Source organism: Aedes albopictus, chromosome 3 (assembly GCF_035046485.1).
Source record: "Aedes albopictus strain Foshan chromosome 3, AalbF5, whole genome shotgun sequence".
NCBI lineage: Eukaryota > Metazoa > Arthropoda > Insecta > Diptera > Culicidae > Aedes > Aedes albopictus.
Window position 1 is genome coordinate 26,238,314 of NC_085138.1, and position 15,750 is coordinate 26,254,063.

General features: G+C 43.3%; 1 protein-coding gene across 9 annotated transcripts in view; it reads left to right on the top strand.

Moving 5' to 3' along the window:
- Nucleotides 1–15,750, top strand: part of LOC109426125 (open rectifier potassium channel protein 1) — a 198,804-nt gene that overhangs the window by 178,415 nt on the left and 4,639 nt on the right. For 8 of the 9 annotated variants that reach the window (XR_009998573.1, XR_009998571.1, XR_009998572.1 and 5 more), the window contains 6 exons: nt 9,787–9,966; nt 10,039–10,160; nt 10,223–10,578; nt 10,639–10,786; nt 13,866–14,393; nt 14,450–15,727. Coding sequence is in view for 1 of the 9 variants with exons in the window: in XM_062855676.1 (XP_062711660.1) it covers nt 9,787–9,966; nt 10,039–10,160; nt 10,223–10,578; nt 10,639–10,786 (806 nt within the window). In the remaining 8 variants the exon portion in view is untranslated. The remainder of the gene's footprint in view (nt 1–9,786; nt 9,967–10,038; nt 10,161–10,222; nt 10,579–10,638; nt 10,787–13,865; nt 14,394–14,449; nt 15,728–15,750) is intronic. The other variant, XM_062855676.1, reaches the window with a different exon arrangement.

The window sequence follows — 15,750 nt, forward strand, 5'->3', positions numbered from 1 at the left end:
CTAGACGCAAAATTGAACCGGACAAGCCCAAGAAAGACAAGAATATTCAATTGAAAAGCGTGAAAAATGATGATTTTCCACATTTGAAAAGATTATCTAATTTGAATCGCACGCAATTTAAGCAATTGCGCGCTGATTACAGTAGACGTTCGATAACTGCAACATGTTTACGTTTCACCAAAAAATAAGAATATCAAGAATGCCCACTCCGTCGATGCTCGGGGGACACTACCGCAGCGCTATCTGCGGATGAAAGTTCAACCTTCATGCGGTAGTGTGCGTTACTGATTATATGCGGATACCAAAACATACAAACACCACCTTCTTTTATGACAAATCACAAACACTGTTGCATTGAGCCTCCACCTTGAAACGTTTAGAGAGCGCCACTGGTCTTGTCGCTTGACGTTTACATGGAAAAAGGCAAGAGAGGACATTCTTTCTATTTTTATTCTTTGGTTTCACTTAGCGAACGAAAATTGGATAACTGCAACGCCTGACAGTGTCAACAAACCATCAACTGACGTAAAATGAACGTGAACTTCTTCCGACTGTTCATTTGGGCTAACATGGCGCACCATTTTGACGGATGGCGGTGCGATAACTGCAAAATTGTTGCACTTATCGGACTTGCAGTTAAAAAGCATTGCAGTTAAACCGTTTGCACCGACCGAACGTCTACTGTATGTTATAAACATTTTTAGAGCCGAACGTCTACTGTATGTAAATTATGTTTTAGATGCCAATGACTAGCTTTCTGTAGAGGCATTAGATTTAGTTTTAAACTGTTCTTCTGTGTAACGTGTACATGTATCTAGTGAAATAGTTCCAATAAATTTGTTTACAAAAAAGGTGCGTTTTGCCCCCAACCGTTTTTCAGCACCCAGAATGTAACACTTTTTTAAATTGTTAATTTGATTCGGTAAAATTGATATCACGCGGACCAGAAGTGGGCGTCTCTTAGTCAAATAAGTAAACTAACTTTCAAAACGCAAGACACCCCTAAAATCAACTTAATCTTAATTATAGGGCCACGTTTGCTTAGGGGGTGCATATTACCCCACTTTCTCCTAACGCCAGTTTTGTCAACTCTGGCATCTAGAATCGTCCACAAATTCTCGATGGAGTTGCGGTCCGGGCTTTGTGGAGCCATTCCAACGGTTTGATCCGGCAAGACCGGAAGAAAGACTTGGTCTTCTTCGGGTCGTTGTCCTGCTGAAATACAAACTTTTCTTCAAGGCCCGTCTGGATCAGCGAAAGCTCCAGATTTTCTCGCAGGATGTCGATGTAGGAATCTCCAATCATTATCCCATCGATTTTCACGAGACTACCCACTCCACTCCATGAAAAACACCCCCAGACCATCACATTTCTTCCTCCATGCTTCACCGTGCCTTGGATGTGGCGATCCTGTAGCTCCTAACCCGATCTGCACCACACACAAACCCGCCGCTTTCGATTGAAAAGCTCGAATTTCGACTCGTCCGTCCAGATAACTTTTTTCCAAAACTCAACTGGCTTATCAGTATGCTCAATAGCAAACTTGAGCCGTTTGGCTTTGTTTGCCTTGATCTTGGTGTCCGATCTTGTATCCGTTTTGCGTTTTCTGCCTCTACCTGGACAATCCACCATTGATCCGAATATTTTTTTTTGTTTCAGAAGATTTTTTTCAACCGCTGCCTTGCTAATGCTGTAATTCCTAGCGACATGCTGGTGCGATTCACTGTTTTGCACACCAATTTTTGGATTCACAAGGGAATTGCTTTCGAAACCACTACGATCTCTATTTTTTTTCAACCTAATCAAACGCGATCACCTTAACAAATGCACCAGGTCAAGCCGTATGCTTCAAAACATGTCAAAATCTCAAAACATAAACAATCGAGGGGCCTTTTGATAGAAGCTTATCGAAAACATATTGATTTTCGAAGTAGGAACTTTTTTGTCACTGTTTTTTTTTCTTTAATACCAATTGATTTTTTTCTTTGAGTCGAACTCTTTTTTTCATCATTGTTCTGTAAGTAAAACTTGAAAAGAATATTAAAAAGAAGTTCTAGAAAAAACAACAGTGTGCTTACTTTAATTTCAACCAAAAAAATGAGAGAAATTCAAAAAATGATGGGATGGGCAAAATACATGGTACCATTTTCTGGAAATTCCCCCCTCTCCCTAAAATGATACGTCATTATGGACGGTCCCTAAGAAGTAACTTCTTTTGTGTTCCCTTTTAGGCAATAAAATTCACTAACTAAGATTCGTATTTGGCTTACATTTCTTCACTATACCAATCAGTTGCATCATTTGCAATATGAACCATAATGCAACAGTTTGGTTAACAAACTGTGTTTTCACGGTAAGGGTGCTATTACACTCTGTGCCCAGACGCCAAATATTTGATCACTTTTGACAGATAAATTTTGGCAGGTTGTTTGGCTCTGTTTATCCCTATTCGTTTTTCGAGAGTGACAAATATTTTTGTTTGCCAGGTACACCTTGGTCAAAATTTAACTGTCAAAAGTGGTCAAATATTTGGCATTGGTCAAAGAGTGTCATACTAGTTTAAGAGTTTGAAGAATTAGAACGTTCAATTTTGAATTGAATTTTAAAATATGTGTTATCATTGCTAGCAATGTTGTATGCAACTCGTTGCAAAACTATATATTTTTACAGCAATCGCCATATTTATCCAACTCGGAAAGCTTTGTTGGATGCTGTAAGAATAATCATTTTGCAACCCGTTACAAAAAACAAAACTATTGAAAACTGGACTCGAAAAAAATAAGACACACAAAATAATGTACCTATAACTTTTTATTGCTTGCACAAAATTAGCTGATTTTTTTGACTAATACCATGAAAATTTCATCAAAATCGATTAAGTGTAGGCGGAGACATCGTCGGAAACAAGAGACTAAGCTATTTTTGTGCACGCAATCAAAAGTTAAACATTATTTTGTGTGTCTCACTTTTTCGAGTCCAGTCTTAATTAATTTGCTGGGCCGACAAACGTTGAACTGCCCTCAAGGTTATAAACTCCTTACTTTTATATTCGTTTCATAAAAGTTAGATGCTGCTGGATTGGTCCTTGTGGTCTTGAGGAACACATGCTCGCTCTCTAAGCGGATGGCCATCGATTCTACAGTGTATCAAACAATTGCCCGTACAGGAAATTTTTCGTCAAAATAATTTTTCATTCAAATGTGTATATATTGTTTATGCGTCATTCGAAAACGCTGAAATTTTGACCACTCATGAATCATATATTAAAGCCAAGGTTGCGACCATTCATTTGCAAAGATGTTCAAATTATTGCATAAAATGTCATGAAAAAATAAGTATATTGGTTTTTGGTTGGTTAAACTTTAAAATGGGATTGATGAAAGCTAAAATAAATAGTTCTGCATTGAAATAAATACGTTCCCTAATGCCTGTGGAATATACCTGTTTGATACTATCATTACTAAATGAGTTAGAAGACTGCAAAGTGAAAGAACTGCAAGAAGTGTCAGATTTTGTGTACCCTGTTTATTCAAAAGCAGATGCTTATACAAAAATGCAAGATTTGGTTAAATAATTGGCTTGTTTCATTCAATATGAAGAAATATATTATAAATGAGTCTTGGTTGTGAACCACATTCATTTTCAACATGATTTATTTGAAAAGAATGTCAAAATTATGAAACAAGCAGTTCATGCTAGAAATTTGAATACTTTCGGTGCTATTTCTCGAAATATGAGCCGTCCAATGTATATTATTTCAGCCAGAATACAGTCTAGGAGATATTGGGAGCTATTAGAAGACGTAATAGTAGTAAACGCTGTGATTTATGCAAGTGAAACCTTCATATTTCATCAAAACAATACTTAAATACGTGATTTTTTGATGGTTTGTGTTATTTTTTTATATTTAAAACGTTATTTTTCGCAAAATTTCAACCTGCTTTGGTCATGAAACTTTCATTAGATTCTTTTGAAACACTTCCGATAAAAATAACTACATCAAATCTCAATTGAGAAATATTTAAAATATTATGATATATTTATTTGAGATGCATGCAAAATTAATATGGCAACACTTCCAAAAACGATCTAATTCAAGATTTACAAGTCGATCTATAATGCAGATCACCATACAAAATGACTTTGTTGGATATTTTTCGAAATTTGATAGTTTTTTTTATTATGGAATTCTAAAAATTGTACAATTCGTCTAAACGAATGTCTAGGCAAAAAATGACATTTAAAGGGTTTTTACCCTCGGGCCCATATAGCCGAGGCGGTAAACGCACGGGTATTCAGCATGACCATGCTGAGGGTGACGGGTTCGATTCCCGGTCGGTCCAGGATCTTTTCGTAAAGGAAATTTCCTTGACTTCCTTGGGCATAGAGTATCTTCGTGCCTGCCACACGATATACACATGCAAAATGGTCATTGGCAGAGGAAGCTCTCAGTTAATAACTGTGGAAGTGCTCATAGAACACTAAGCTGAGAAGCAGGCTTTGTCCCAATGAGGACGTTACGCCAAGAAGAGAGAGAGAGACCCTCGTTTTTGTTTCAGTGTATATGTAAGTGTGATGTATCTCATTTTTATAAAACAGTACTAGATATACTATCACTACGATAAAAAAGTTTTATCATAAAATCTTTTGTATGAGTTTCCTGGCACTTTTTTGAAATTTTTTTAGCCTCGGCTAAACGAATGTCTATCACTGTACCTAAGGCTTTCATATGCAGCTATGTTTGAGGTTTTATATTCACTACCAAAAATATGAAAAATGTGCTTATGTAGTTCATGATGTTTAATAATTTACCATATTTTGCACATATAATCTGCCAAACGTTATTCACCAATAAAAGTTAATGAGAAGTGCATTAACTGAACGAAAAATCCATAGGACCTCGACTTACTCTTCATATGTAGTTAAGTAGGTCCTGTATAAAAATATTACATAAGAAGAGTTTAAAAAAGTTGAAAACACTTGGCACTTTTATTGATCAAAATATGATAAATTTCCAAATGACACTCTGAACATATACAGATTGAAAACAAAACATTGAAAAAGTTTCATCAAGTACATATTGAGATATAATGTTTTAAAAATGTGTTCAAAAATCTTATAAGTTTTACTGAAAGTTCTATAACTTTCAAAAAACTTATTCGATTTCGCTCAAAATTTTACCAATGAAGATTCAATATATATATATGGGTTATAATTGGTCAAAATTTCAATTTGGTCAAATCAAATTTTTGATTGACGTATAAAAAAGTTATGAACGTTTAAATGGAAAATTATTTTGATCAAAAAATTACTGTACGGACAATTGTTTGATACACTGTATTTCCAGCCAAATCGACACAAATTGACGCTGGCTCTCTTCTAGACAACTGCTTTTACATCATTCATTTATTTTTTATTTTGCCAAATCACGCTTCACCTATTGTGCTCTCTGGGCACTACGCCTTCTTGTACCAACCAGATGGTTAGCAAACACCAACTTTGCAGGGTTATTGTCCAGCAATCTTGCAACATGCCCTGCCCCCCGTATCCGACCAGGTTTAGCCACTTTCTGGATCTTGTACCGACTTTTCGAACCTTCTAAGCAGAATACCCTCTTTGAATGACTGTAATCAGTTTCGTACCTTTTAAGCAAAATAAGGCGGAATTAAAAGGTACGAAACTGATTACACTCATTCGAACACTTTCTGGATGCTGGTTCCGCCGTAAAGTGTAGCGAGCTCGTGGTTCATTCTTCGCTGCCATACACCGTTCTCCTGCATGCCGACAAAGATCGTCGTTAGCACACGTCGCTCGAAAGCTGCGAGTGCTTGCAGGTCCTCCTCGAGCATGGTCTATGTTTCGTATCAGTAGAGGACCACCGGTCAGATTGGCGTCTTGTACATGGTACAATTAGTGCAGGGGTGAATCTTTTCGACCGCAGTTTCTTCGGGTGCCCAATGGTGGCCCAATGGCACTGCCCATAGTAAGCACGACTTCTACTGATGATGCGCCTTCGTATTTCACGGCTCACGTTATTGTCAGCCGTTAGCAAGGAACCGTGGTAGATGAATTCTTCTACCACCTCGAAAGTATCCCCGTCTATCGTAACATTGCTGCCAAGGTTTGGCCTGTCTCTCTCGGACCCACCTTCTAGCATGCACTTTGTTTTAGCTCCATTCACCACCAGCCCACAGTGGTCCAGATTTGAAAATACGTGACAAAAATTGCCAAATCATAGTAGACTGCTAGTTTTAGCCTAAATGAATATACTGAAACATTATTGAGCTCTCAATTTCATAGTAATGGCACAGACAAACAGACATACTACTCAAATCGCAATCATCGCACGATTTAACGGTCATTTTGAAAATAATGTGTGGTTCGGACTGTGCTCGCATGTGTCATGGTGGCGCTGCTGTGCCTACATCACCTCTCAATTTTGGAGAGAAATGAACGCGACGCCGATCAATGTTTACATAAAATGAATCAATCATGAACTTTCATTCATGTTTTATGAATGGATGACGCCACGAGGGAGTCGTCACCTGCTAAATTGTCACATCGAGCCGAGGGAAACAACACCTGCACAAGAATGCTTCAGATTGAGCATTATAGAGGGTGCTACTGGGATGCCGAACGATGTTTTTGAAGCCAATTTCTTCTTAGTAATATGTCTGTTTGTCTGTGGTAATGGCATTTTCATTATTTGTCGATTTCTTCAAACGAATTCCGAACAAAATTGATGTTTTTCATACAGTTCGGCTGTACACATATCATTTTGGCGCTAATGTTTTGGCAGCTGCAATTTTCCTTATAATCAATTCCACATACTTAGACGAGCGTTTGAACCGAATATCTGCGCGGGGAGTAGCTGAGAGCGATTTGTAAGACACTTTGTAGTTGAAGAATAAGAATTTCTCGTACTAATAATATGTGATGTTAATTTTGAAGCCAAATGTGTTTTTTAATCTCTTTTTCAATTGCAGATGCCTAATATACCCAAAAACTTACGAATAAACTTCTGGAAGCCATTGAATTACTTATATTATTAGACTTTTGTAGTGGTTGAATTTGCTTGTGTTCTTTATCAAAAAATCAGCATTTTTTTTCAATCAGCAGCTATTTAGTCCTGTAAAAAGATACAAAATATTGTTTTCTATTTTATTTAAAAGATTGTCAACGATTCTGATATTGTAGAAGAATGATCGATAGACTGAAACCCATTTAAGAGATGTTCAAAAATTGAATTTCTGCCAGCTTTTCTCAAAATTGTACCATTGTGCAGCCCGACCTTTGCTGCTTCACGTTTCAGGCGGGTGTACAGTTCTGCCACCGTTCCAAATGCTCTAGCAATAATATCCATGTCATCCGCAAAACAGACAAATTGGCCGGAATTCTTGAAGATCGTACCCGGCTGTTTAGCCCGGCTCGCCACATAACACCTTCCAGGGCGATGTTGAATAGTAGGCAGAAAGTCTATCACCTTGTTGTATTCCCCGTCGAGACTCGAATGAACTGGATAGTTGACTTGAAATTCTTACGCTGTTCTGCACACCGTCAGTATTGTCAAATCAATCGATTTCATTCACTTTCAAACTATCCATGTGATCTAAATGACAGTCAGAACTGTATCACTATCGCAGACGTATCGCTAAAAAGAAATATGTATGCATTCATTTACCACAAACGATGAATGTTCATTTGTGGTCAATTTGTAAAACAGATTATCAATAAATAATTATTACTTCAGATGCCACACGCCGTTTAATCCGCTTTAATTAACATACACTCATCGTGTGCAATATATGTAGAACGGACCGAGTAACCACAACAATATTTGCATTAGTTTTACACGTTTTACACCTGTGCCACTACAAGACCTGGTACACGCAGAAAAATAGCGCTTGTTTAAAACAATAAAACGCATGGTTGATTTTCAAACTGAGAATTTACTTATTCCAAAGTTATATTTAATTATTTTCATTTAGAGTTTATCGATAAAAACAACCGATTACCATCATTTCATACAAGGTCAAAAATTTCATTTGTTTCAACAAAATAAAAACCATAAACATGGTCCGAAAGCACTCACACATCTATAAAATACTTATTCCAACATCGTCACAACGAAGAAGGTGTAGCAAATCCATCACGCCAACTTCCAAGTGCAGCTTTGGCCGTGATGGATAACGCGCAGGTACTCACGACAGCATCCACAAAAGGTTGATCGGTTTCGCCATTTTTGTCTTTTTTTAGTCGTTCTCCTCCCCATCCGCTTACCGACAGTCTAAAAATAGATTTCCGAGCTGCCGCAGTTGCTGCCGTCACCAACACAATCACATTCCGGGTTTATTAGTGGCAAAAGTGCAGTCGTTTGAATCAATCCATTATTTCATGTTGAAAATACCATATCTCTGTTTGTTTTAACAAACTGTCAAAAATTTCGACAAATGAAAATAATTGAATTATCAAACAATAGAACAGTTCAGTTTAAACTAGAAATCAGTTTGTCGCTATAGTAAAATGAAAAATCGGTTGATTTTAACTAGAATTTAATTGTGTTTACAATTTATTTTTCTGCGTGTATGACATACCTGACGTAGCAGGCTGCTTGCTTCGTCCCAAGCGTACTGCAACGGCGCTGTAAAATGATGGTGACTATGGGCACTATGCCTAAATGATAAATATGGAAATGAAGCAAACTAGGGCTCGGATACGCCCATTGATCGTTTCAAATTATTTTTAGATATTTTTTTTATCACACAATAACCACATTCCATTGACAATCAAAGCTCTTCGATCGGAACTGCCCATAAAACTTACTAATTCAGCTCAAGCGCAAGGTAATGGCATCAATAAATCATAAACATGTCACTTGATGCTGCTTTGAATAATCAACTGCGTGCGAGTGGGGAGAGGGTGGCCACGACAGGCTAATGAAAATGCAAATTGTAAGTGGCTTATTCTTATCGATAAGCGAGATTCCTATCGCTCTTTTATTTACAGCGGGTCGCAATAATTTTTGCGTGATTTATACCGTGTGACAGGCACGAAGATACTCGCTCTGTGCCCAAGTAAGTCAAGAAAATTTCCTATTCGAAAAGTTCCTGGACTGACCGAGAATCGAACCCGTCGCCCTTCAGTTACCTTTCAAAATAATTCGACAATGATGTTTCATTAGGGCCTAACTGACTTGATCGATTACTCTTTGTCGCCATTCTCTTGCGCTAATAACTTCATCAAAACAAACTAAATCGACTTTGATTATTTTGTTTGTTTTCTATTAGTGCAAGAGAGAGTCGGCGAAAAGAAATCGATCAAGTCAGTTAGGCCCTAATAAAAAAAATCATTTTAGAAATCGTCATTGTTTTTGTTACTATAGCAAAGTGTAGCTTTTAGCTACGGATTTTACTCAAACAATCTTTGAAAAACTCAATACACATGCGTTATAACAACAAAGGGAGGACCGATGAAGAGAACTCGATAATATCAGCTAGGCCCTAATGAAAAATTATTATCGAACTATGCTTCTTTGGTTTGTTGAACACTATCTACTGGTTGAAGACGAAGTGAGATTTACATTTATGCGTAACTCGTGTGTAACATTCTTAGCGTGTATCAGAGCAGTTCTTTTACTCTTTCTCTCTCATATTCAGCCAGTAGGCTCCTCCCCCTGATTAAAAACTCATTTCTCGATTGCCTACATTTAGGCGTTAGCGCTCGGTCGGTTCATACCCACCTATCTAACAAATTATGTTCTCACTTTCCGATTTCACCACCTTGCAGAACTACTCACCAAGTACCTGGCGCCCCACGATAACGAACTGCAGCAGGAGCTGCTGGTCCGCCTGAACGACTACTGCGACAAGAAGGTCACCAACTACACCCTGGACGAGTACGAACCACCGTACGTATGGAACTTCTACCACTCGTTCTATTTCGCCTTCATCGTTTGCTCCACCATCGGTAATAAGGATCACTTATCTACCTACTGAATGATCATTGATCAACGGTTGATTGATTGTGGAATCGTTTCAGGCTATGGCAACATTTCGCCCAACAACACGTTCGGACGAATTTTCATGATCTTCTATGCGTTGATCGGCCTCCCGGTGAATGGTTTCTTCTTCGCCTACTTGGGTGATCTATATGGAAAAACTGTGAGTTTCTTGATTACTAATTTCGCAGAGATGCACATGATCAATTTCTATTTCATTTCCAGTACATTCGACTGTACCGAAAGTACAAGCAGTTCAAGCTGTCGTCCAACCGGCAGTACGTCCCGCACAAGGTTAACTTCATTGGGCAGATTGTCCTCTATCTGATCCCGGGTATTGTGATCTTCATCTTCGTGCCGGCGGCCATTTTCAGCTACTTTGAAAAATGGCCCTACGATGTTTCGGTGTACTACTCGTTCGTCACGTTGACTACGATCGGGTTCGGGGATTACGCCAGCACGTTCCAGGCCTCGCAGGAGCACGAGTTCGGGACGGCCTACATCTACTACCAGGTCTTCGTGATCCTGTGGTTCTTCGCCGGAGTTGGTTATGTGTTCATGATACTGGGTTTCATTGCGAAGTAGGTACAGGAGGGAATGTGATAGATGAGGGTAAGTTACATGATTTCTTCTCGTTGCAGAGGAATGGCCCACAAGAAGGTCCAGCAGTTGGAGAAGATGTTGGCCGTCAACGTGCGGGCAGCTCAAAATCGGGTTTGGAATGGTGTAACCAAGGATATCAGCTACTTGAGGAAGATTCTGAACGAAGTCTACATGATGAAGTTCAAGGTAAGCGATGGAGAATCAACTGCTTGGTGGAGCATTTGTAGGGTTATGATGTAGTTAGCATCTTGGCAACAGGAAACTTGATCATAGTTATAGAAGCCTAGAAGTTCATGCTGAGATGTCGGAGTATATGAGAAGGCTGTGTGGCAGAGGGTTCAAATGGTGCGTGGATGCCGTTCGGTTGGTGTATCCTAATTGAGCACTCTGATTCAGGTTTCAATTCCTGGAATTCCTGGAGGAATCCCTGGGGGAATTCCTGGAGGAATCCCTGGTAGAATTCCTGGAGAAATCCCTGGGGGAATTCCTGGAGGAATCCCTGGAGGAATTCCTGGAGGGATCCCTGGAGGAATTCCTGGAGGAATCCTTGGAGGAATTCCTGAAGGAATCCATGGAGGATTCCCTGGAGGAATTCCTGGAGGAATCCCCGGAGGAATTCCTGGAGGAATCCCCGGAGGAATTCCTGGAGGAATCCCTGAAGGAATTCCTGGAGGAAGCCCTGGAGGAATTCCTGGAGGAATTCCTGGAGGAATTCCTGGAGAAATCCCTGGAGGAATTCCTGGAGGAATTCCTGGAGGAATCCCTGGAGGAATTCCTGGAGGAATCCCTGGAGGAATTCCTGGAGGAATCCCTGGAGGAATTCCTGGAGGAATCCCTGGAGGAATTCCTGGAGGAATCCCTGGAGGAATTCCTGGAGGAATCCCTGGAGGAATTCCTGGAGGAATCCCTGGAGGAATTCCTGGAGGAATCCCAGGAGGAATTCCTGGAGGAATCCCTGAAGGAATCCCTGGAGGAATTCCTGGAGGAATCCCTGGAGGAATTCCTGGAGGAATCCCTGGAGGAATTCCTGGAGGAACCCCTGGAGGAATTCCTAGAGGAATTCCTGGAGGAATTCCTAGAGGAATTCCTGGAGGAATTCCTGGAGGAATTCCTGGAGGAATCCCTGGAGGAATTCCTGGAGGAATCCCTGGAGGAATCCCTGGAGGAATCGCTGGAGGAATCCCTGGAGGAATTCCTGGAGGAATCCCTGGAGGAATTCCTGGAGGAATCCCTGGAGGAATCCCTGGAGGAATCCCTGGAGGAATTCCTGGAGGAATCCCTGGAGGAATTCCTGGAGGAATCCCTAGAGGAATTCCTGGAGGAATCCCTGGAGGAATTCCTGGAGGAATCCCTGGAGGAATTCCTGGAGGAATCCCTGGAGGAATTCCTGGAGGAATCCCTGGAGGAATTCCTGGAGGAATCCCTGGAGGAATTCCTGGAGGAATCCCTGGAGGAATTCCTGGAGGAATTCCTGGAGGAATCCCTGGAGGAATTCCTGGAGGAATTCCTGGAGGAATCCCTGGAGGAATTCCTGGAGGAATCCCTGGAGGAATTCCTGGAGGAATCCCTGGAGGAATTCCTGGAGGAAACCCTGGAGGAATTCCTGGAGGAAACCCTGGAGGAATTCCTGGAGGAAACCCTGGAGGAATTCCTGGAGGAATCCCTGGAGGAATTCCTGGAGGAATTCCTGGAGGAATCCCTGGAGGAATTCCTGGAGGAATCCCTGGAGGAATCCCTGGAGGAATTCCTGGAGGAATTCCTGGTGGAATTCCTGGAGGAATCCCTGGAGGAATTCCTGGAGGAATTCCTGGTGGAATCCCTGGAGGAATTCCTGGAGGAATCCCTGGAGGAATTCCTGGAGGAATCCCTGGAGGAATTCCTGGAGGAATCCCTGGAGGAATTCCTGGAAGAATTCCTGGAGGAATCCCTGGAGGAATTCCTGGAGGAATCCCTGGAGGAATTCCTGGAGGAATCCCTGGAGGAATTCCTGGAGGAATCCCTGGAGGAATTCCTGGAGGAATCCCTGGAGGAATTCCTGGAGGAATCCCTGGAGGAATTCCTGGAGGAATCCCTGGAGGAATTCCTGGAGGAATCCCTGGAGGAATTCCTGGAGGAATCCCTGGAGGAATTCCTGGAGGAATCCCTGGAGGAATTCCTGGAGGAATCCCTGGAGGAATTCCTGGAGGAATCCCTGGAGGAATTCCTGGAGGAATCCCTGGAGGAATTCCTGGAGGAATCCCTGGAGGAATTCCTGGAGGAATCCCTGGAGGAATTCCTGGAGGAATCCCTGGAGGAATTCCTGGAGGAATCCCTGGAGGAATTCCTGGAGGAATCCCTGGAGGAATTCCTGGAGGAAACCCTGGAGGAATTCCTGGAGGAATCCCTGGAGGAATTCCTGGAGGAATCCCTGGAGGAATCCCTGGAGGAATTCCTGGAGGAATCCCTGGAGGAATCCCTGGAGGAATTCCTGGAGGAATCCCTGGAGGAATTCCTGGAGGAATCCCTGGAGGAATTCCTGGAGGAATCCCTGGAGGAATTCCTGGAGGAATCCCTGGAGGAATTCCTGGAGGAATCCCTGGAGGAATCCCTGGAGGAATCCCTGGAGGAATTCCTGGAGGAATCCCTGGAGGAATTCCTGGAGGAATTCCTGGAGGAATCCCTGGAGGAATTCCTGGAGGAATCCCTGGAGGAATTCCTGGAGGAATCCCTGGAAGAATTCCAGGAGGAATTCCTGGAGGAATTCCTGGAGGAATCCCTGGAGGAATTCCTGGAGGAATTCCTGGAGGAATTCCTGGAGGAATTTCTGGAGGAATCCCTGGAGGAATCCCTGGAGGAATTCCTGGAGGAATTCCTGGAGGAATCCCTGGAGGAATTTCTGGAGGAATCCCTGGAGGAATCCCTGGAGGAATCCCTGGAAGAATTCCTGGAGGAATTCATGGAGGAATTCGTGGAGGAATCTCTGGAGGAATCTCTGGACGAATCCTTGGAGGAATTCCTGGAGGAATCCCTGGAGGAATCCCTGGAGGGATTCCAAATTCTGCAAGAATCTGTTCCAGATTCTGCAAGTCTACATCTTGATGTCCGTAATAGATATCGGTTTTCATGTCTTCGAGTTGACTGCTGCCCGAAATAGCCTGAAGGTAGGCATTTCGATTGAAGCAGCATATCATGAGTCTGTCATACGCCTGAGCGCTACAAATGTTCAGCTGACGATCGATAATAACAGTTTAACACATGGAACAAATGTTTCTTCTCTCCATTCCAGCCCGTGTTCGAAGAACCGTCGGACCGCTTCGCTAGCATGAACCTCAGTCGTTCAGATTCCTGTCCAGACCTGACGATGTACCGCGAGGAGGACGTCGATCCAATCGCCATTTGCCGCAAGCGGGCCTACTCAATCAGCACTACGGTGGCGCAGGTGGAGCCCCGACAGCGTTCGAAATCCGTCACGTCTTCGATCCGACGCCTGTCCGATAGCGATCTCAGTCGAATCAACAAGGAGAAGACCTTCGGCATCCAGGCACTGGTGCAACCGGCCGAGTTGCTGGCGAAGGTCGTCTCGGCTCTGGCCCACATCAACCCAGTCGACGAGGACGGCCAAAGCATGTTGGATCAGACTTCGATCAACACGGGAATCAACTGCTTCTCGGACTCGCAGATACTGGCCAGCGAGCAGACGTGGTCCGGGTGGTCGCATGGCGGAGGATCAGATAATGCTTATCTGACGACTCCTCCCATGGGCAGACCAAGGGCCTCCTCGGACATCGGATTGGCACCACATCAGACGCCGGGCGTAAGAATATTAATCGTATGGACGTTTCTAAGTTCTAACATATCTCTATTCCTTAGAATCCGTACGATTGGACCTGGAGCGGTGGCGATGCCCTTCAAATCAAAGAAATGATGAAAATCCGACAGAAGGCGCAGAAATCACGGGACAACCTACTGAGGACGGCCCTGTCCAACAGCAAACAACAGTTCGGCTCGAATGTTTCGTTCGAAGCCCCTCCACCGCCAAGGGAGCGACTATCATCTTTCTCTGCGTTGAACCGCCGACTTCTGCAGCGATTGAATCCCTTCAGGAAGTCTTCAGTACCTTCCGAAACCAAGCCCAGCCCCATATACGACGTGGAATCGGCTCGACCCATTGAGTCGTACCTGTCCAGCACTTCCCGAGGACGGGCCTCGATGTTCAACTTCTCACCGCAGCAGCAGTACCTGGCGGCAACGGCTAAAGGTCGAGGCAGCTTGATGTCACTTCCGCCCTCGGACGAACACCTCTTGGAAACAACCACCATCGGCGACCTCATCCGGGCCTTGGAAATGGCTCACACGCAAGCCGCCGTATCGAACTACGCTACCGTAGGCGCTGGAAAGCCTCCACAGCGAAAAATCGCCACATCCGCTGCCCCTCAAATGCCGCCTTCGATCATGTCGATCTTCCCTAACAATCCGGATTCAGCCCCTCGCCGAGGATCACTCAAACCACATCTCGGTCAATCACTGAGCAACCCACTACAATCTAGTCCTCTTAGCCATAATCCAGTGACTTCCTCGACGTTCCGTCCAGCGAATCCTCCGCCATACAGCGCTACATCCCCTTACACGCCTTCTCCCAAACCCCTCCGGCGACGCTTCAGCGTTCGCCTGTCCAGTCTAGCCTACCCACCGGGTCAGTGCCCCCGCTCGGGAACACCCGTAGACCCGTCCAGTCCCCTCACATCGTCCTCCTCTTCACTCCACACACCCACTACAACCCTTCAGCGGAAACTCTCCAATCGCCCGAGTCCGCTGGCCATCCAGAACCAGAGCCTCCTGACCGTACCGTCCTCCGTCGGGGCCAGTGGAACCACCAAACCCTGGCGACCGGCCCTCCTCCGATCCGATTCGGACCAAACGACGATGCAGCACCTGACGCCGGTGCAGAGAATTGCTCCGGGCGTCCTAGGATCCCGCTGTCGTCACAGTAGCCTAAGTCAACCGGCCGACGAACCCCGTACCAAGGACGACTATGGAAACAGCTGATCCCATCCGAACGGCTGAAACCCGAAGCCCCGAATGACATCCCGTTTAACATTTCAGATTCTTTGACCAGGATTTTTGGTCTATCATCGCGTCGCACGATAGGTAGACCCGGAAACGTTACTCGG